General features: G+C 40.8%; 1 protein-coding gene across 6 annotated transcripts in view; it reads left to right on the top strand.

Annotated features, from left to right (window-relative positions):
• The window catches only part of LOC122652557 (DNA ligase 6), a 72,924-nt gene that overhangs the window by 51,412 nt on the left and 680 nt on the right, over nt 1-20,832 (top strand). For 3 of the 6 annotated variants that reach the window (XM_043846338.1, XM_043846336.1, XM_043846337.1), the window contains 7 exons: nt 3,094-3,201; nt 15,987-16,036; nt 19,522-19,556; nt 19,675-19,736; nt 19,816-19,977; nt 20,090-20,178; nt 20,280-20,379. In XM_043846338.1, coding sequence (XP_043702273.1) covers nt 3,094-3,201; nt 15,987-16,036; nt 19,522-19,556; nt 19,675-19,736; nt 19,816-19,977; nt 20,090-20,178; nt 20,280-20,379 — 606 coding nt within the window. Of the gene's footprint in view, nt 1-3,093; nt 3,202-15,986; nt 16,037-19,521; nt 19,557-19,674; nt 19,737-19,815; nt 19,980-20,089; nt 20,179-20,279; nt 20,380-20,832 lie in introns of those variants that run through there. The other 3 variants (XR_006331614.1, XM_043846340.1, XM_043846339.1) reach the window with 3 other exon arrangements.

The following is a 20,832-nucleotide window of genomic DNA, read 5'->3' as shown; positions in this document are numbered from 1 at the left end:
TCACTGATAATAGGATAAGGTTGCTGAGAACCACATAACACAGCAAAAGGTTGCTGGAAACCACTGATAACAGCATAAGATGGCTGGGAACCACAAGTAACAGTATAATGTTGCTTCAAACAAGTAACCATCTTTATAAGGTAAAATGACACGAACAAGCAGATAATAATAATCTTTAAATATCAGCTGATAACTTCAACGAACAGATTAGCAGATGTCATTATGCTGATGACACAACTAGATAATAATCTGCAAATATTAGATGATGATTCCAATCTTCCCCTCACATGTAGCATTACATGTGGACAAATAATGCAGGGGAGAACACCAAAGAATAACCATTCATCATACGGTAGCAATAACCAGCATCACAAAAGATTAGCAAATAAAAATTATAAAATCCCAGATAGGCTAGATTCAAACAAATATGAGCAAATAATCTCCAATAATAACAACAATAAAACAGTGGCTTCACAAGGAAAGAACCAACATCCAATATGATATAAGCAATGTGTAGGATCCTCTTACGAGCAGCAACATCACTCCATGCAAGTACCAATCTTCAAAAATTGCAACCCCAAACTGATGTGATCTAAGGCCCACCAAAGCAATGAAATTGCAAATATACAAGACTAATGGCAATTCTGTAAATTCTGGCAACAGTTTAAGACCCTGATGTGGGGGGGGGGGGGGGGGGGGGGGGGGGGGGGGGGGGGGGGGGGGGGGGGGGGGGGGGGGGGGGGGGGGGGGGGGGGGGGGGGGGGGGGGGGGGGGGGGGGGGGGGGGGGGGGGGGGGGGGAAGGGGAAGAAAAATAGGGGGGGGGGGGGGGGGGGGGGGGGATGTTGAAAGGTGGGGGGGGGGGGGGGGGGGGGGGGGGGGGGGGGGGGGGGGGGGGGGGGGGGGGGGGGGGGGGGGGGGGGGGGGGGGGGGGGGTGGGGGGGGGGGGGAGGGGGGGTGGGGGGGGGGGGGGGGGGGGGGGGGGGGGGGGGGGGGGGGGGGGGGGGGGGGGGGGGGGGGGGGGGGGGGGGGGGGGGGGGGGGGGGGGGGGGGGGGGGGGGGGGGGGGGGGGGGGGGGGGGGGGGGGGGGGGGGGGGGGTGAGAGCTTCTAGTCTATTTAGTAACAAGTGGAATGTATGACATTTATTCTCACTGAGGGATGTTAGAGTTGTTAGAATATCTTGTATATGGGTAGTTCATTGTCTAGTTATAAGACATGACTAAGTTGTATTTTACTGTCTTATTTCTCCTTACCTCCTAGGGCTTGTGTAATTGGAAGACTTAATGAATGAAGTCACTTCAACACACACAATCATTCTCAATCTCTTCTCTCCTTCTTCTTCTTCCTGTGTGATGATTTCAAGCCTGAAATATCCACCATTATTTAGAATGATGGTAATTCCATAAATAAACTGAAGTTGCAAAGGGAAGGCGGCAATCTGGTAAATAACCAAATGTGTTAAGGTGCTAATTGGTAGACGGGATCTATACGGGATTAGTATTTATTTGGTGGGGATAAACTTGGAAGTAAAATAGAAGGGCATGAAAGGATTAGAGGTAAAGAGAAGGGCATTGTTGCAAACTAAAAGAGTGCAGTGAAGGGCTAATAGAATCGTATGAAGGGGAAAAAGTCTGGATCGTCTTCAACCTTAAACCCAAACCAGTCACGATAGAGACAGAATAGAGAATGCTTCAGCCTGAAAGAACTCAGTAGATATAGCATCAATTGATTTGCAATTTCAAGATTAGGTTGCTAATCCCTTGGAAAGTTGGAATTTGAAACCCAATTATTAATCACCCAAACAAACAACCAGGAAAAATAACAGCAAGAATAAAGAAATCTCCCAGGAATGATGGTCAGGAGGTGTGCTGAAACTCATATGCATAGAGGAAATCTCCTCAGTGCAGGTGTAAAAATTGACAGAGCACAGCGAAAATCTCAAGTTCATTAGGAGTCTGTGCCAACCCCGAGCTGGAGCCCATGGTTAGCAATTCTGAGTCGAGTGAAGCAAACATCGACAATGAGCACAGAGGAAATCTCCTTAGTGTTCATTGGGTTTTTTTTTTGTTTTTTTTTTTTAACAACAAAAGTAAGTCAACCCGATGTGAAACCTTAATAACGCAGCCATAGAGAAATAATAAAAATAACAGAAACACCCATCCGCAGGGTAGGCATATCAGTAGTGCTCCACAATAGTACCAAGCAGCAATAAGAAACCTTACTTTTTTTTTTTTTTTAAATTCTTGATCAACAAGCATTTCAGAAGGAATGAAACTATAAAAGAAGGCAGCAGGGAAGAAGAAAAAGAAAACCAGCAACTGAAGATCCCCCCCCCCCTCTTTTTCTTCTTCATAGCTCTGAGACCATGTGACAAACCAGATTACCAACCAGAATATGGAGAAGAAGAAGAGGAGAACCGAGAGAGAGAAAGAGAGAGACAATGAGCTAGACATGATAGTATTGAATGAATCTATCGTGGTCCAGCAATAGCCTTATTATATTTCAGTATTGGACTCTTAGTAGGAAACCTAATTACATGATTACAACTAAAGTTAATAACTAAAGAAGACATAAACCTAAACTTAAACTCTATTACTTAACACACACACCATGATAGGCACACTCCCCCTATCGTGATTACACTTTAACAGTTCCAATTGGGAGATCCTTTTGCTCTCCACCAGTAGCTCAAATGGATAAATGGAAAGATTTTATACCTGGTTTAAGGATTTCTCTCTGTATTGGATTAGTTAGATCTTCCTACCTTTATCAGTGTTGGACGGTACTGATCCTATTTATCATACCTAGAGGATGGCCGACCCTGGTATTACAAGGCTTTTGCTCACTGGATTGGCCAATCTTTTTGTTTGGATCATCCTGTCTGAATAATCTGTACCAGTATTGATCAGGAATGATTCATGCTCTGATATCAATCTTAGACTCTTGCTTCCAATAAAGCATCCTAATTGACTAGCATTCTCACATGAAATGTAAATAACTGATTATTCCTAAACTGTGTTACTTTACTGTTTTGTTTTCTCAATTGTTGGTTTCTGCATCATTTATATGTAAGAACTAATGTTCTGGCCCCCAGGTAGTTGCTGTTGATAGGAGAAATGGATGCAAGCTTATGTCCTTCCAAGAACTATCTTCGCGAGAGAGAGGGAGCAAAGATTCTTTGATCATGGTGGACAGCATAAAGGTGCACCACTACGCCGTGTCATTGGTTGTTATTTGGAAAGTCTTCCTTTTATTTTCTGTGGTCAACTTCAAGATAACATTACAAAGAAGTGTTTAAAGTCTTGAAATCTAAAAAGGAGTTGCACAAAAATGAGTGGTACCTAAGAAAACTTAGTTTCCACCTGTAGTTCTTTATGGTCTTTGCATTGCTGCAATTTGCTGGATTCAATGATGGCTCCATCTAGGTGCCACCTAAGGACTTCCTCAGGTTTTTGCTTCACATCCAGTTACCCTTGTGGGAAAAATTTTGCCCTTGAGTATTCACGCTCTATTGTTGAGATTAATTGTATGAACTCTTGAAGCACAAATCACAAATTGGCATGAAAACTCTAGGGTCAGCATATTCAGTTTCACAAACTCCTTGAAATATGCTAGTGGCATAACATTGTCACTAATAAGTTGTTCAAGCTCATCAAAATCTTGCCACTCTGAGCACATTTTGTATAAATAATGAATTAAGTACATGTAGAACATCCTTCATTATCTTTCAAACCATGTGTATTTCTGATTGAGATACTGTTTCATCAGCCATCTTCTTGTACTCTTCAGGTACTCGTGCTTCTTCAGCCCCCCAACCCATGGACAAGAGGAAATATCTTATTAATGTAAAAAGAAAGTAAATTTATGAGATATACATCGGTAAGCTCTACAAAAAGCTTTATCAGATTGATGTGGAATCCGGATCATAAAACCCTATTTGGGCTCGCTTATGGGCCCACCCAAGTGTGCAATCGCCAAATATATAAAAATAATGGCAATTCTGTAAATATATCAAACGTAGCACGGTGGATAATCAGAATGGTAAAGGGGTTAATTGAAAGGTGGATGTGGTTTAGGACACAATTGTCTTTTGTATTTTTTTAGGGGGACAATGTTGGAAGCAATTAGAAGGTATGGCATAATTAGAGTAAAAAAGGGATAATTTTGGAAACAGGAGGGGATATGGTGACATTTAACAACCTGTCACCATCATAGTTGTCAAGCCGACCCAGTTCATGTGAGGGGTGCCTAAGCGCTTAGGCAACAAGGCGCCCGCCTCTTGGTCGCCTAGGCGACCAAGGCACTCAAGTATTATATTTTATTTCCCCTCTTTTCTAACATTATTTAGTATGATGCAATATATAACTTATATCATCAAACATCAACATTAAGCCACATCAAGTCATAAAAAATCAATATTAAGTCACATCAAGTCATCAAAAATCAATATTAAGCCACATCAAGTCATCAAATCTTCTTACATCTATTGGTGTGGGATCTTTGCCCTTCTTAAAGCTACCTCTAAAGCTATGGGAAACCTCTTCTGTGCTTTCCTCTGGAAAGGGAAGGAAACTTCCAAATTCCTCCATCCAATTAGTTGGAAGACCATTTGCCTTCTCAAATCTGAAGGAGGCCTGGGCATTCTCCGTATTCGGGACTCCAATACCGTGGGTATTTTTAAGCTAATCTGGAAAATCTCCTTCAAGCATGACTTTATTGAGGTTCAATGGGTGTACTCCCACCTTCTCAAAAATGATTCCATTTGGACCGTCCCCATTCACTCTGATTCCTCCTATGTCTGGCGCAAGATTCTCCTCCTCCGTTCCCTTGCGCTCGGAGCCACTTCCTCTTCTATTGTTGATGGATCTTCCACCTCCCTTTGGCTTGACCCCAGGCACCCTATGGGAGTTCTCTATAATCTCCTTGGTGCCAGGGCAAGCTACTCCTCCGGCTTTCCCAAGTCCGCCCCTCTCTCCTCCCTTATCTCTCAAGGTTCTTGGTCCCCCCCCCTCCCCCCTATCCCCATCCTTTCCCAGATCTGGCCATCCCTCCCTCCCTTCCCCCCTCCCCCTCTTCCTATGCAGATAAGGTTATTTGGCTCCCTCCTCTAGTGGCCTTTTTAGCTTCAGATCTGCCTGGACTTTTGTTAGACCCAAGCCCCCACCGTACTCTGGCACAAACTTGTCTGGTTCAAAGGTTACATCCCTCGCCATAGCTTCCTAGCCGGGAGAACCCTCAGCCACTACTTCCCCACCCAAGCCTTCCTTATCCACCGTAGAATCCCTGCCTCCCCTCCTGCATCTTTTGTTGGTCCAGAACTGAAGACATTGAACACCTCTTCTTTGCTTGCCCCTTTTCCTATTCCATTTGGAAAAAAGCCCTTTCGTTTATTTGGCCCCACAGCAGGAGACCCCTCCCCTTTGCTAGAGAGTGGCTCTGGTTGATCATGACTTTCCCCGGAGGTTCTATCTATGATGCTATTGGGAAGCTGGTGTTTGGCGCAGTTCTTTATCACATTTGGATGGAGAGAAACCTTAGGAGATGGACTTCCAACTCTCGATCCTTCGACTTGATTTGGAAAGCCATCTCCTTTGATGTCTCTGCGAAGCTTGGCTTTCTTCCTCACAAGCTCATGTTGGATTCTTCTAGGAATAGGCATATTGTTAGCTCCTAGGGGCTAGACAGCTCTATTTTACGGCCCCCCTCCTAGTTGGTTGGGGTTTGTATTGTTCCCCCCCCCCCTCTCTTTCCCTTTGTATATTCTCCCCCCCTTCCCTTCTCTCTCCCGCCCCTTTCGGCTTTGGTAATACATTTTTTTATTCTCAAAAAAAAAAAGTCATCAAAAATTAACATAGAACTAGAAGACAGTAGAACTGAAGAAGCAAGCTATTGGAAGTTTGAAACAATTAAAACATACATTTGGTTTATACTATTCTTGGAATTAGTCATTGTCCTGATATTCCTAGTCTCAGATTTGGTTTATACAGTTCTTAGAAAATATGATCTTATCTATTAGTAATTAAACTGCTCTCGATGTAGAGAAATGTTCTTGTTCTCTAAGAAGTTTGACTGGTCAAATGATTCTATTTTTACATGAGACTTTTTGCATTAGGTAGAGCACAAACCAGCTTTCCAACAAATCCAAGATTGCTTAAATCTGATTTATATTGAAGTATTTATGTTCCGGTCAAACCTTATTTGGTGTGCGCGAATGTTGTCAAAATCGCTTTTTATAAAAATATTTTTTTAGATATCAAAACAAATGAATATTTTACCGCTCTTTTGGTTTTTAGCAATGTTTTACTATTTTAAAATTTATTGAATTTTTTAGATTTGAGAAAATAAGTGCCAAAACCGGGTTCAATACCAATAAAACCAGTGCAAGGCATAGTTGGCAAGGCGGCAAGGCGACCTAAGGCGGTGGAGGGGTGCCTAAGCGTTTAGGCGACAAGGCTCCTAGCCCAAGTATTATTTTTTTATTTCCCCTCTTTTCTAACATTATTTAGTATGCTACAATATGTACCTTATATCATAAAAAATTAACATTAAGCCACATCGAGTCATCAAAAATCGATATTAAGCAACATTAAGTCACATTAGATAATAAAAAATCAATATTAAACCATATAAAGTCATCAAAAATCAACATAGAACTAGAAGACAATAGAACTGAAGAAACAAGCTATAGGAAATTTGAAACAATCAAAACATACATTTGGTTTATATTGTTCTTAGAAAATATGATCTTATCAATAAGTTATTAAACTGCTCTCGATTTAGAGAAATGTTCTTGTTCTCTAAGAAGTTTGACTGATCAAATGATTTTATTTTTACATGAGACTTTTTATATTAGGTAGAACACAATACCAACTTTCCAACAAATCCAAGATTGCTTAAATTTGATTTATATTGAAGGAGTTATTTTCTGGTTAAACCTTATTTGGTGTACGCGAATGCTGTCAAAATTACTCTGAATGAAAATATTTGTTTAGATATCAAAACAAATGAATATTTTACCGCACTTTGGGTTTTTAGCAATGTTTTACCATATTAAGATTTATGGAATTTTTAGATTTGAGAAAAAAAACTCAGTATTTAGAAAGTTGAAAATTTCACCTACTGCCAAAAATCCAGTTTTTGTTTCTTGAACTGGGGAATTGTCTTTTTATCTTTTTGGACTTTGATTTTTTAACTATTTTTATTGGATTCAAATAGGGGGATATTTGCTTATTTATGAATAATATTTTGAGTAAATGAAATACAAATATAAAAACATTTACTATAGGGGGGTATTGGCATAAATAAGTGAGTGCAAGGCACCCTGCACTATAGTGGCAGTCACCTAGGCCCCTAGAGATCCGCCTGGATGCCTAGGCAACGCCTTGACAACTATGATGCAAGGCGCCTTGCACTAAGACGTCTGTCGCCTAGACCCCCAACAAAACCGCCTAGACGCCAAGTTGGCGCCTTGACAACCATGGTCAGCATGATTTTCTTCTTCTTCCTTTAGTTAAAACCAGAAACCAGCAGAAAAGAGTGGTACGATTTAGAGGCTAGAACTCATCAACGAGAGCTCCAGTCAAACCAAGATTTTGGGGCTTGAATCAGCACTCTTATCCCTCCCAGAAAGGCTTAGTATCAATTTAAGAAGACATGCAGAATGGGAACTGGAAGGATCTGAAATCTGGTCTGGCGGTAGAAGGGGAAACAGCTCTCTGTGACGATTTGGTTCTAACCACAGGAAAGGGTTTAAGGGGCGAGGTTGCCCAGGGGAGGGCTATCTTTGACTCAAATTTGAAAGAGAAAGAGAGTGGGGATCAATGGCTAGCAAAGGTACTGCTGGTACCATTGGGGCAGAACAGTAACGGGAAAGGAGCAAGGAGAAACAGAAATAGAAAGGAGGAAGAAGATCACATAACCTGCAATCTATCGTACCATTCTGGTAACAATAAACAAAACCTAAATTTCATCCATTCAAATCTGTCTCAATGTTGGGTTCAACTTGTATTTAAAGAAGATAACAAAAGGCTCCTAAAACTTAACCAAAACTAAAACAAAACTTGACTCTAACTTGGACTCTTAACAACTGAGATAATACTTGAAATCAAACTCTACCACTATTCAGCCTATTGAAACTAAAACAAAGGATTACAAGATAAATCCAAATAAGTAAACCACTGATATCCTACTGGACCAAACTAAATTTGGACCCTGTTCATCTCCATCTGGTCTCCCAATGGGTTTGGGCCAGTCCAAGGAATTGCTCCTGCATCACAATTGAATCCAAAAAACTTGATTTCAATGTTCATCTCTCTTTTGATGTTTCGATATATTCTTCTTGTTATCAGATTTAACTATGATTAATGCCTTATATTTTGTTTGCTTCTGCTTTCTTCCTCATTCTCAGATGGCCATGCTTCCTCAACAATGTTGTCTATACTAAGGGTGTCAATTTGGGACCGGAACCGGGAACCGTCCCAATACCGTCCCGCTAAAACCCGGTACCGGACCGTCCCATTAGTAAATGGGACGGTACTGGTATCTGATTTTGGTACCGAATGATAAATGGGACGGGACGGTTCTGGGACGGGATTCCCAACGGTACCAGTACCGAAATACCAATTAGGTACCGGATGGTACCCAAACTACTAGTACCGTTTAAAAAGAAAGAGTATATAAGATCTTTTAAAAAAAAAAAAAAGGGTATAAGAATTACGACTCATTAGGGTTTCACTAATTGCCTTTTGAATACGAAGAGGAAGAACAGGTCAATAGCCGTAGCTTGAAGTCTCTCCTCACAGAATCTACTAAAGTGCTACTCCCTCCTCCCTCGACCAACTACATCTACCAGGTTCTTCCTTTTTGCACTTCGTACTTTGTACCATACTACCATGTGACATGTGTGATAAATAGAGTTTTGTTTGGGAAAATCAAAAAGGAAACACAACGGGATTCTTCCATTTTGTAAGACTTCTCTAGATTTAAAAAAATGAGAAGCTTATTATATGTGATCTTAGGAAGTTTGAAGAAGTAAAACTATGATTTCATAATTTAAGTTGCTTTACAAAAAGCAGTAGACAACTTAGATTTCATGATAGTGAAAAAATTCCACAACACTAATAAACCCGCCTTGTTAGAAAAAATTAAACTTCTCCCTTTTTCTACAGTGCCTAGAACCATTTAAGAACCGGTACCGTCCCGTCCCGCTAGTAATCGGGACTGGGATCTAGGTTTGGTCCCATTAACTAAATGGGACGGTATTGGGATTGGCACTTTTGGTACCGGTACCGGTACCGTCCCGTCCCAAATACCGGGAACCGTCCCAATTGACACCTTTAGTCTATACCCAGTTGCACCTTGGAATAAAAAATTACTAGGATATTTTGTTGAGTTGAAAAATGCTAATCATCTGTTGAACGCTATAAAACATCCTAAGTATTGCATCTGGTCCCATAGATGTATTTTGCATTTTTTACTTAATTCTTTTTAAAATTCTACGAGATCTCTGAGCTGAGTCCTCCCTCCTAAAATTTCTTTGATAGCGTCTACCAGAAGTCTGATTTCTGTCATTATGTTCATAAATTACGACATATACCTTCATCCTAGTTGATAAGAAAGAGATATGTGCAACTTCGCAGATACCATCAAATTTCAACAAGTAAATGTAGTAAGGCCAGCACTAATCACATGATCTTTATGCATTTGGGTTGTTGGACAAAATTTATATCAATGATCCTGGAATCTCATGATAAAGCTCATTCCTTCAGCTATCTGTCAATTTAGAAGAGTAGGTCCTGCCATGTTGTGAAAACGTTGGGGCAATCTTAGCTCTGGTAACAAATTGATGCAAGCCAACTAACACAAATGAAAATTAAAAGTGGATCCTAGAAAAATCAAGAGAACTAGGGACTTATAAATGAAATTGTAATAACAGAACTTCAAAATATCCAAGAAAATAGGGTTTGAATATATCTGAATTACAAGGGAAATTAATAGAAGATTATGCATAATGATAGAGGGAGAAAGGATAGGTTTTCATAAAGATCCACTTGTGGAGATTTTGGAATCAATTAAGAAGCATTTTGGGATCCAATTCATATCGGTTCAACTCAAATAAGCCTTTTGCCAACTAAATGGGGTCGGGGTCGGCCAATGGATCCTGTGTTTTTTGTTTAACTCTATTTAAAGACATGTTTGTTGTCAACCCAAAGCTATCTTTTCCTTACCACTTCTTCTAGTCATTTTTTTTTATCTACCCCTTGATCTCTAACTCCTCTATTCTACTTCATTATCACTCCTTTTTTTTTTTTGGTGAATAAAAATTTCATTACCAAAACCTCAAAAGGGGAGGAGAGAGAGAAAGAGAGGGGGGGGGGGGAGGAGGAAGCTATACAAAGCCTTAAGCCCTACCATAGTTCGAGAACTCGCGAGATCTCGCCGATCTCGCCGAATTTCTCGGTTTTTGGAAAAGCCGAGACGAGACTGCCTACAAGTCTCAAAAGTGCAATATCTCGGCGAGATCTCGGTGAGATCTCAGATCTCGGTGAGATCTCAGATCTCGGTTTCGACCCATTATTTTAACCCACTTACCACTTAAATACCTTACCTAATTGGACAAAACTCGACATATCTCGGGTTGACCCAAAGTTGAGGCTTCGAGTTGAAAAAAAAAAATGCACCAACTCGGCGAGATCGAGATCACGACTCGTCTCGGTTTTTCCAAGAGTCGAGTTGGTACCGAGACCCGAGTTTTAGTACCTTGAGCCCTACAAAGGAGGGGCAGCAGGCTGAAGGAGAGAAATCGGCAAATCCTAGGAGACAACAATATACTTGTTCTTTGGGGAATCAGAAAAGGAACCATGGGGGAGCATCTGAAGCTTGGAGCTAACATCAAAGAATATGACTTTCCAAATTATGTCGAGAGAATGAGAGTTGGAGGTCCATCTTTAAAGATTCTGCTCCATCCAAATATGTGAAACGGCAGCCCCAAACACAAGCTTACCTGCGATATCACGAGTGTTGCCAGAAAAAGTCATGTCCAGCCAAAGCCGCTCTCGAGCGAAGGGTAAAGGTCTCCTACAGCGTGGCTATACGGACTATAAGGTTTTTTTCCAAATAGAAGAGGCAAAAAGGGAAGAAAAGAAGAAATAATCAATGTCCTCTACACCATTCCAACAAAGGATATCGGAGGGGGGAGCTGGAACATGGCGGTGACGAAGAAAGGATTGGGTGGGGATTTAATGGTTTAGGGTTCTCCAGGCGTTAAAACAATGATTGGGGATGTGACCTTTAAACCAAACTAGCTTATGCCAGGGAGCAGTGGGGGCATGGTGCCTAACAAAGTCCCAAGCAGTACTGGAATTAAATATGCTATTAGGGGAGGGGAGCCAAGAGACCTTGTCTGGGCGAGAGGGGATTGGGGGGGGGGGGGGAGAGGCCCAAACCTGGGTGAGACGTTGGGGGAAAGGGGAGAGGGGACCACGAGCCATTGGAAATGATGGTGGAGAGAAGGGAAAATTTGGGAATACCAGAGGAGTAGACCGCACGGGCACCTACGGTTGTGAAAAGGACTCCTAAAAGGATGCCAAGGATCGAGCCAAAGGGAGATAGAGGTCCCATCACTAATCACAGAGCCCGTGGCTTGAAGGGCTAAGGGATGGAGGAGAAGGATTTTGCACCAAACCCAGGAAGGGTCAGCAGGTTGGAGGGGCAGTCCAAATAGAGTCTTTCTTGAGGAGATAGGAATAGACCCAATTGACCCAAATTGAGTCATGTTTAGTGGAGATTTTTCAGATCAGCTTGAGGATTCCCACAATATTAGAGTCTTGGATCCTGCGAAGACCAAGACCTCCCTTAGATTTAGGGAGATAGATGTTTTTCCAGTTGACCGGGTGGAGGAATTTGGAGGCTTCTTTTACTTTCCAATGGAAAGCACAAAATAGAGATTCCATAGCTTTGATGGTAAATTTGGGGAGCCTATAAATACCACACCAATAGATGTATGAGGATTGAAGAACTGGTCTGATTAACTCAATCTTGCCAGCATAGGGAAGAAGTTTGCCCTTCCAAAGCTGGTGCCTTTAACGGATGAGGTCCAACATAGGTGTACAGTGATGGCCAGTCAATCTTGCATGGATGAGAGGAAGGCCAAGGTACTTGACAGGAAGGGTACCTAGGGAGAATCCCATAAGGTGAAGGAGAGTGTCCTTATCAAAATCAGAGATGCCTGAGAGGAAGATATGGGATTTCAAAAGGTTGATGTGGAGGCCCGACAAGCTTTCAAAGAGCTGGAGGGAAGACATGATGGAGGCAATGGAAGAGGCCATAGGGGTGTCAATCGGTCGGTTTGGTCCGGGGTTCGGGCTGGTTTTTTCAGTTTCAGTGTGGTTTTGGGGGAAATTGAAACCGAACTAATAAGGAATTTTCGGATTCGGTGCGGTTTGGTTTCGTGTCGGTTTCGGTTTATGATAACGGGTTGATAGCGGTTTGGATTTGGGTCGGTACTAGGTTTTTTTAAACGGGTTGGGTTCGATTTGTGCCTATTTTCATCTCTCTCTTTTCAACTACATAAAATATTTCATTAGCCCCACACTTAAAAAGGAGATCAATGGAAGAAGCATTGTTACAAATCAATTTCCCTATTTTCATAACCTTATGCTCATTGATTGTAACAATTCCCCTTACAACCATAAATTTGCTCACTAATATTGAAATCAATTCAATTATTCATAATCTTATACTCATTATTTTTTTATCGGTTTCATTCCGTTCGGTTTTCGGTTTGTTATCAGTCGGTCCGGTGCGGTCCGGTTTTCAGCCGCTCCCGTCATAACCCAGTCCAAAACCAATCCAATAAGGATCGGTTTGGTTCGGTCCGGGTTTTTTCGGCCGGTTTTGATTGATTTTAACGGTTCGGGCTAGGTTTTGACACCCTTAGAAGAGGAAGAGGCCTTAGAGAATATCATGAGATCATTTGCGAAGGCAAGATGGGTGCAGTTGAGGCCCTTGCATTTGGGGATGGGGGGAGATTAGAAGTTGGTCAGTTTTAGACTAAATGCTCCTAGAGAGGACCTCAAGGGAAAGAGAGAAGAGGAAAGGAGAGAGAGGGGCAACCTTGCCGGATACCAACATTGGAAGGAAAGTGACCAACAGGGGAACCATTAACGAGGACCCAAAAGAAAGGGGAGGAGATACATGAGTGAATCCAACGGACAAATACAGGGGAAAAGCCCATCTGGTTCAAGACTCAAGACATCACAAATGAAATCCCAACGAAGGGAGTCAAATGCTTTATGGATGTCAATTTTCATGAGGGAAGGGGGAAGTGCGATTTGCGATCAAACCCCCTAACAATTTCTGAACTAAGGAGGATGTTATCAGAAAATTTTCTGTTAGAAATGAAGGCCAATTGGTTGGGGCTAACAAGGAAGGGACCACCAATTTTAGCCTGTTAGCCAGGATTTTGGCTATGAATTTGTAAATAAGGTTGCAGAGAGAGATTGGTCTGAAGTCAGACAAGGTAGAAGCTCCATCTTCTTTAGAGATGAGGCAAAGGAAGGTGTGGTTAATACTAGGGATTTGGCTAGGATTGAAGAAGAAGCTACAGATAGCTTTGATGAGATCTTTGATAATATCCCAGCTAGCAAAGAAAATTCCCATACTGAACCCATCGGGGCCAGGGGCCCTGTTGGATTTATGGGAAAGAACCGCCTTATGAATTTCCTCCTTAGAGGGGGAAGAGATTGGAGAGAGTCAAGAAGGGAAGGAATGACAAATTTGTAGATGAGGTCCGGGGGAAGGGGGGCAGAATAGGGTGGAGAAGAAGGAGATGGCTTCCCCTTTAATGTATTGGGCAGAAGAGAGAGTTGTGCCATCTCGGGCAATAAGCAAAGGGATAGAGTTAGAGTTATTGCGGGCTTTCATAGATCGATGGAAGTAAGCCGTGTTGGAGTCCCCAAGCTCAAGCCATTTGATGCTGAGAAAACTCTCTTCTTGGGAGGAAAGCAAAGAAAGCTCCATGGAGAGCCTTTTTTCTTCCTCAGCCAAGAAAGAGTTGAGCATATCAAATTGGAGGCGGGATTGGATGAGGGAGAGACTGGAGCGGCAAGAGGACACTCTCGAAGAGATGTTCCCAAAAGAGGAGTTCTAGAGTTTGAGGGCTCCTTTGACATTGCGAAGCTTTTTGGCTAATGCAAGGAGAGGGAGGGAGAAGCAGTGGATAGGCTTGTCCTAAGCCTCTCGGATAATGGAGAGGAATTGGGAGTGAGAAGCCCACATGTTGAAGAAATTGAAGGGCTTTGGCCCGAAGGAGGAGAAAGGATGGATGAGAAGATGGCAGGGGCAGTGATCGGAAATCCCAGGGAGAAGGAAATTGGCTATGGAGTTGGGAAAAGAAGAGAGCCATGCTTCATTGGAGAGAGCACGATTAATCTTACAAGCAATCCGACCAATGCCGACTCTCCTATTATGCCAGGTAAAGGGGGGGGGGGGGGGAACCCAACCATCTCAATTCATTGACACCAAGGTCATCAAGGCAATCGTTGAAGGCATTGACCGAGGGAAGGTCTAAGGGCAAGCCAGCAATTTTCTCATGACTAAATCTAACAACATTGAAATATCCACACACACACACCAAGGGATAGAATCAACCCTAGACTTTAGGAGGGAGAGATCAGTCCACAGAGGGAGCCTATCAGCAGCCTGATTAAATGCATACACAACAGATAGGAAGAAGGAGGTGGAAGAGTTGAGGGGGGAGAGATGGAGATGGAGAAGTTGGGGGGAGGAGAAGGAGATGGATAAATGGATTTTAGAAGGGTCCCAGAGAATCCAAATACAGCCATTTGGGGAATGATCGTAATTGGAGAGAAAGGACCAGGACGGGGCAATCGAGGAGGCAATTTGAGTAGCATTTTCTCAAAGAACACGGGTTTCTCACTCCTTATTGAGTGAGAAAAGGGAAATCTATTTTCAAAACCTAGGAATCCACCAGAAAGTAATGATTTCTAAATTACAGATTTCTGCTTATTCATAAATACATATTTATAAGGGTGGGGGATAGTCATCTGGTCTTACTACTTGCTCAAAAAGACTTCAACTCCTATTGAATGGAAATTTTACAGCAAAACTAAAATCTTGTTATTAACTAATAACTTGCTAATAATTTGACTATGAGTCTATGACACACCAAAATTAACAAAGGGTGCACCAGATAAAAAAAACGATACAAAAGAGATAGGCTTTGAGACCAACAATGCTGGACTGAAGAAAAGTGACGGAAATATTATACAGCATAGCAGAATTAATTGCAACTTCTAAAACTAAAATATAAACAACTCAATACAATACATAAAGAAGAGCTACAACATAAAACTAATACAAAAATTAGAATTGACCAGCCTCAACTCAGTCCTCAAATAGAGATATTAAACCCCAAAAGATCATAATTTACCTTGGTACCCAAAACTAGAGATTACGAATGAACAAAATCAGAACCTGAATACCCTGAGATGTTTTGTGCTTCTCCATACTTTTGGATGGGTCTTTCTCATTTGTGTGATCTGCTGGCCTCTGTAATGGCTCCATGTGGAACTCACTTAAGGAATGACTTCTCTTAGGTTTCTCCTCCACATCATGAGATCTTGAAACATCAATATTTTCTCTTTCGATATAGTTCGAGTTAAAGGGTCCAGGCCCCAGGGTTTTTGAAACTGGATTTGTGCATAAGGCTTGCTTGGGTCGAGTTAAGGTGGTTAAAAACTTTGATTTGATCTGCTTTAATGTGTGTTTTTGCATTAGTTAAATCTTCATTTGGTTAGCCTTTTTTGTTTGTTCTTTATAACAGCCTTTGTAAGCTTTTCTATTGATAGGGTATGACATTTTTTCCAGTTGCTTATTACATTTAATGTATAATTTCCTTATCCGTCAGTTCTTCTCAAGTTGTATGGATTTCTAGATCAACATAATTATATGGTCTTCTCCATGCAGGTTGAAGTTAGTGTTTTCGTCTTTGATATCATGTTTGCTAATGGAGAGCAGTAATTTTCTAGATCTCTTTCTTATATTAGTTTTGAAGCATCATTGTTCAAAATATTTTGTTGGAACTTTATTACTTTGAATAACTTTTATAAACTAAAATGCTCTACTTATTTTTTTAAAACGAAATCCCGCTTATATGCTGTCAGCAAAGTTATGACCAGAAATTTGATCATGCATTTGGAAGTTCTGGAGTCTTCATTCTGAATCAGTTATTGAATAAAAATGAAATTTATTTTAGCCTACAGAATAAGGTTCTTCGAGGAGTTCCATGTTCATTGTCCAAGCTATGATACTTCCTTTTCATATGGATTAATTTAATATATTTGTGATATATGTTCTCAGTAAAATCAATTTTGTAGTTGTATGTATCTGTAATCTTGTGGTTTCAAAACATCAAAATCAGGCTGAATTCTGAATATAGCAGCATGCTGGATTTTCTGAGCTAATCTATTTTGCAGTCTTCAATCTTTTGATTGTCCACTGTAGCTGCAGAGAATTAGATAATCAATCTTCAAGAGAGAAGGAAGAAGATGAATATGAAAAGAGAAGAGAGGAAGAACTGAGAGAAAGGGAGAAGAATCCTGGAACACGATAGGACTCAGTATCACCTATCGTGGTCCAGCTATAGAATTTATATTAAACTTCAGCATTAGACTCTACAGAATCCTACTAAGAGTCTCAAGTCAATTACACAATTACAGCTTAAAGTCAATAACTAAAGACATAAACATAAACCAATCTAAACTCTATATACTCAATACACACATAAACTCAATCACTTAACACACACACACGCGACGATAGGGACACTCCCCCTCTCGTGATTACACTTTAACACTCCCCCTCAAGTTGGAGTATATATATCTCCCATACCCTACTTAGAACAACCACCAAGAAACACGGGCCTAAACAGCGCCTTAGTGAACGTATCTCCAACTTGATCACTTGAGCTGACAAATGGAGTAGAAGTCACTTTTTGCATATCAACATTTCTTACAAAATGACAGTGGATCTCAATATGTTCAATTCTCTCATGGAAAACCGGATTATTGGCAATATAAATCACAGCTTGATTATCATATTACATCTCCATATTTTTAGTACCTGAGAATCTCAAGTCTTGAATAAGAGACTTCAGCCACCTCATTTCAGCTGCCGTATGTGGCTATGTGCCATAGCTCAGTGCTCAGCCTCTGCATTTGATCGAGCCACTATAGTCTGCTTCTTACTCTAAGTAACAAGATTTCCACCAATGAATGTACATTACCGAGTAGTAGATCTATGATAACCGTCAGCACCATCACAATCAGCATCGAGTAACCCATAATATCAGTATGACCATGATGCCGATAAACAAGAACTTTCCTAGGAACACCTTTGAGTTACCTCAAAATACGACAAGCGGCCTCCCAATGGGCTTGTTTAGGCGTTTCCATGAAATGACTAATTACACTCGCAGCAAATGAAATATCTGGTTGAGTACTGGTTTGATAAATAATTCCAACAACTCGCATGTATTGATGTTTATCCGCAAAGTCTGTCATCACACGATCCAAACTTCAAATGAGATCAGGAGTATCAACAGGCATAGAGCCTATCATACCAGTCTCAAATAGAAGATCAATCACATGCTTCCTTTGGGACAAATTGACCCCCTTTGTACTACGGGTAAATTCAATACCTAAGAAATATCTAAGCAGGTGCAAGTCTTTCATCTGAAAATGTCGATGCAAATACTCCTTGACATTCTCAATCCTAGAAGAATCATTACCAGAAATAATGATATCATCTACATACACAACCAGGATAACCACCTTGGACCCACCACACCAACGAACAAATACTGAATGGTCAGAGAAGCACTGCGTGAACCCGTAACTACCAACAAACTTGCTGAATTTTTCAAACAAAGCACGGGGTGACTGTTTTAGCCCGTAAATAGCCTTGCGAATCCGAAAAACCTTGGATGCACTCTCCCCCAAGCAACATACCTAGGATGTTGCTCCATATAAACCTCCCCCTCTAGATCAGCATAAAGAAAAGCATTCTTGATATCAAGTTGAAACAGAGGCCAATTAAGATTAACAACCAAGGATATCATTACACGGACAGAATTAAGATGAGCTACTGGAGGGAAGGTCTTAAATAATCAACACCATATGTCTGAGTATATCCTTTGGCAACCAAGCGAGATTTCAGTCACTCAATAGAACCATCTGGTACATATTTAACAGTGTACAGCCAACAACACCGCACAAGTGCCTTTCCTGGGGGTAAGTCAGTAAGAGACCATGTCTTATGATCTAATGAGGCATCCATCTCTACATCCATAGCATTCTTCCAATAATGATGTAACAATGTGTCCTAGTACTTAGTAGGCGCAGACACAGTAAATAAAGACAAAGCAAAAGTACGAAGGAAGGCTGGAACTTGGGAAATTGAAACAAATTTAGAAATAAGATGGGCAACATTAATTTTTTTAGTACAGGTTCTCATACCTTTACAAAGAGAGACTGTCAAGTCAATGGAGGTAGGATCCCCAGGCAAAGGCTTTGAAGAAGTAGAGGGCGGGGTTGAAGGATATGCCGGAATTGTTGAAGTCAACTTGGAATGGCGCTTGTATACCTGCAATTGCTTAGTCATGGTGGTGGTGGTGGATTCAGGAAGAGGAATGGGTACAGGAATAAATGGAGGACCAAGGAGATCAGTATCCAACTTATGACTCTCAACAGAAAAATATGGTGAAGTTTCAAATAAGGTAACATCTGCACTGACAAAATGCTGATGTGTAATGGGATCATAACACCTATATCCCTTTTAAGTGCGAGCATATTCGAGGAATACACACTTGGTAACATGCAAAGATAATTTATCAAGACCAAGGCGAGTTGGGAAAAACCACAGAAAGGGACATAGGCTGTCAAGGACAACAGATGGCATGCAATTAATCAAATAGCATGCAATCAAAACAGCATCACTCAAATAAAACTTGGGAGCATGCATGTGAAACATAAGAGATCGAGCAACTTCTTGCAAGTGCCTGTTTTTATCTCTCAACCACACCATTCTGCTGAGGAGTACATGTACAACTAGTTTGATGTATAATCCCATGATTAGTACAAAAGTCATTTATTTTTTGTTGAGTATACTCAAGAGCATTGTTAGAGCGGAAGACTTTAATTGACACACCAAACTTGGTCTTTATTTCATTATAAAGTAGTTCAAAAACAGACAAATTCTGATCAATCTCTTAACAAATATAACCAAGTCATTCGAGAGTGACCATCAACAAAAGTAACAAAATAAAAGAAACCTTACTGACTCTTGACATGACATGGATATTGTTGGTTGCTCATTCTGGCGAAGAGAACAATGTCTCCAAAAGAAGTATCACCTCGTTCTATATTGTAATATGGTTTTATTCATTGATATTATTAACAGATTTTTTTATGAGGTGACATAAAGCAAACTGTCTTACTTACAGGTTGTTGGGTGTTTCCCTACGTCAAAGGCGGAGATGTATGTTTTTTTCATCCTACTAACAATATGAACTGATACTTACATTGTTGGAAGAAATCCCTTATTATGCATTCTAAATCATGGGGCTTTGATATCAACTATGTTCTTTGCATCACAGATTTGAAGGATTTATTTCATGACCAGAAGTTGGGTTATTTTGAATATGCAATGGAGATAATAGTAAGTACTTGGTTCTTTATGCGGTGCATCATTGACTTTTCATGTAGAATATATTGTATCTCATACTTTCACCTTCTAGGTGGAAGAAGAAGATGCATGTGTGTCCTCTCAAACCACTTTGACTAGGATAAACTCTTTTCTTGAAGATGCAATCAGCTCATCATGTGAAGGAATAATGGTGAAATGTCTAGATGTTGAAGCCGGGTATGCTGCATCAAAGCGTACAGATACATGGTTGAAGGTTACACAATTTGATAACAGATAACTGACAACTTGTTAGCATTACGGCATTAATTACCCACATAGGGAATGGAAGTACTAAGTTTGGAGAGCTATCTGTGTTTCCTTTTTAGGTCAAGCGAGATTATGTGGAAGGACTGAATGATTCTATTGATTTAGTTCCTATTGGAGCTTGGCATGGGAATGGAAGAAAAGCAGGATGGTAATGATAGCAGGACATTTTCCATGTTTGCGGCTTCAGTTTAAATCTCGGTGTCTAAAGAGCACTGTAACTAAGTTTCATTGTCATTTTCTGTTTTCCAGGTATAGTCCATTCCTTATGGCATGTTATAACCCTGAGACTGAAGAGTTTCAAAGCGTTTGTCGCGTCATGTCTGGATTCTCTGATTCTTTCTATGTGGAGGTAAAGATAGGTTTTGGTTGGTAATTGGTATATACGGACTTGTTAGATTCAAAGGTGAAAACTAGATAATGTAAGTAAAATACATGTAAGCTGATGGAACTTGGAACATATTTGCGCATCTGGTCTCACTTCTCTTTGATTTCTTTTTCCTTCTTTTGGAGTAGGTTTTCTAGCAAAAAATATTCAATTCTCATCCTAAGAGTAAATCCCTCATATTCTGTGGGAATCCATTATGGTAAGTATAAGAATTACCTTTAAGAATCAAAGTGCTTTTGGAAGTGAGGCCAACAACCTTACGTGAATAATCTACACTTTTACTTCCTGGGTCATACAGGAGAAGTATATGTAAAGTTTCAAACTTTTAGCGAGTTTGTTTGGTTATTTCATGGCAATGTCAGTTCTAACTTCTAAGTATGGCTGTTTGCATGTTGAATTATAATTCCTGTCTTCTCA

This window comes from Telopea speciosissima, chromosome 2 (assembly GCF_018873765.1).
Source record: "Telopea speciosissima isolate NSW1024214 ecotype Mountain lineage chromosome 2, Tspe_v1, whole genome shotgun sequence".
In the NCBI taxonomy this organism is placed as follows: Eukaryota; Viridiplantae; Streptophyta; class Magnoliopsida; order Proteales; family Proteaceae; genus Telopea; species Telopea speciosissima.
The sequence above is the reverse complement of the archived record's forward strand: the minus strand, read 5'-3'. Positions and strand labels throughout refer to the sequence as shown.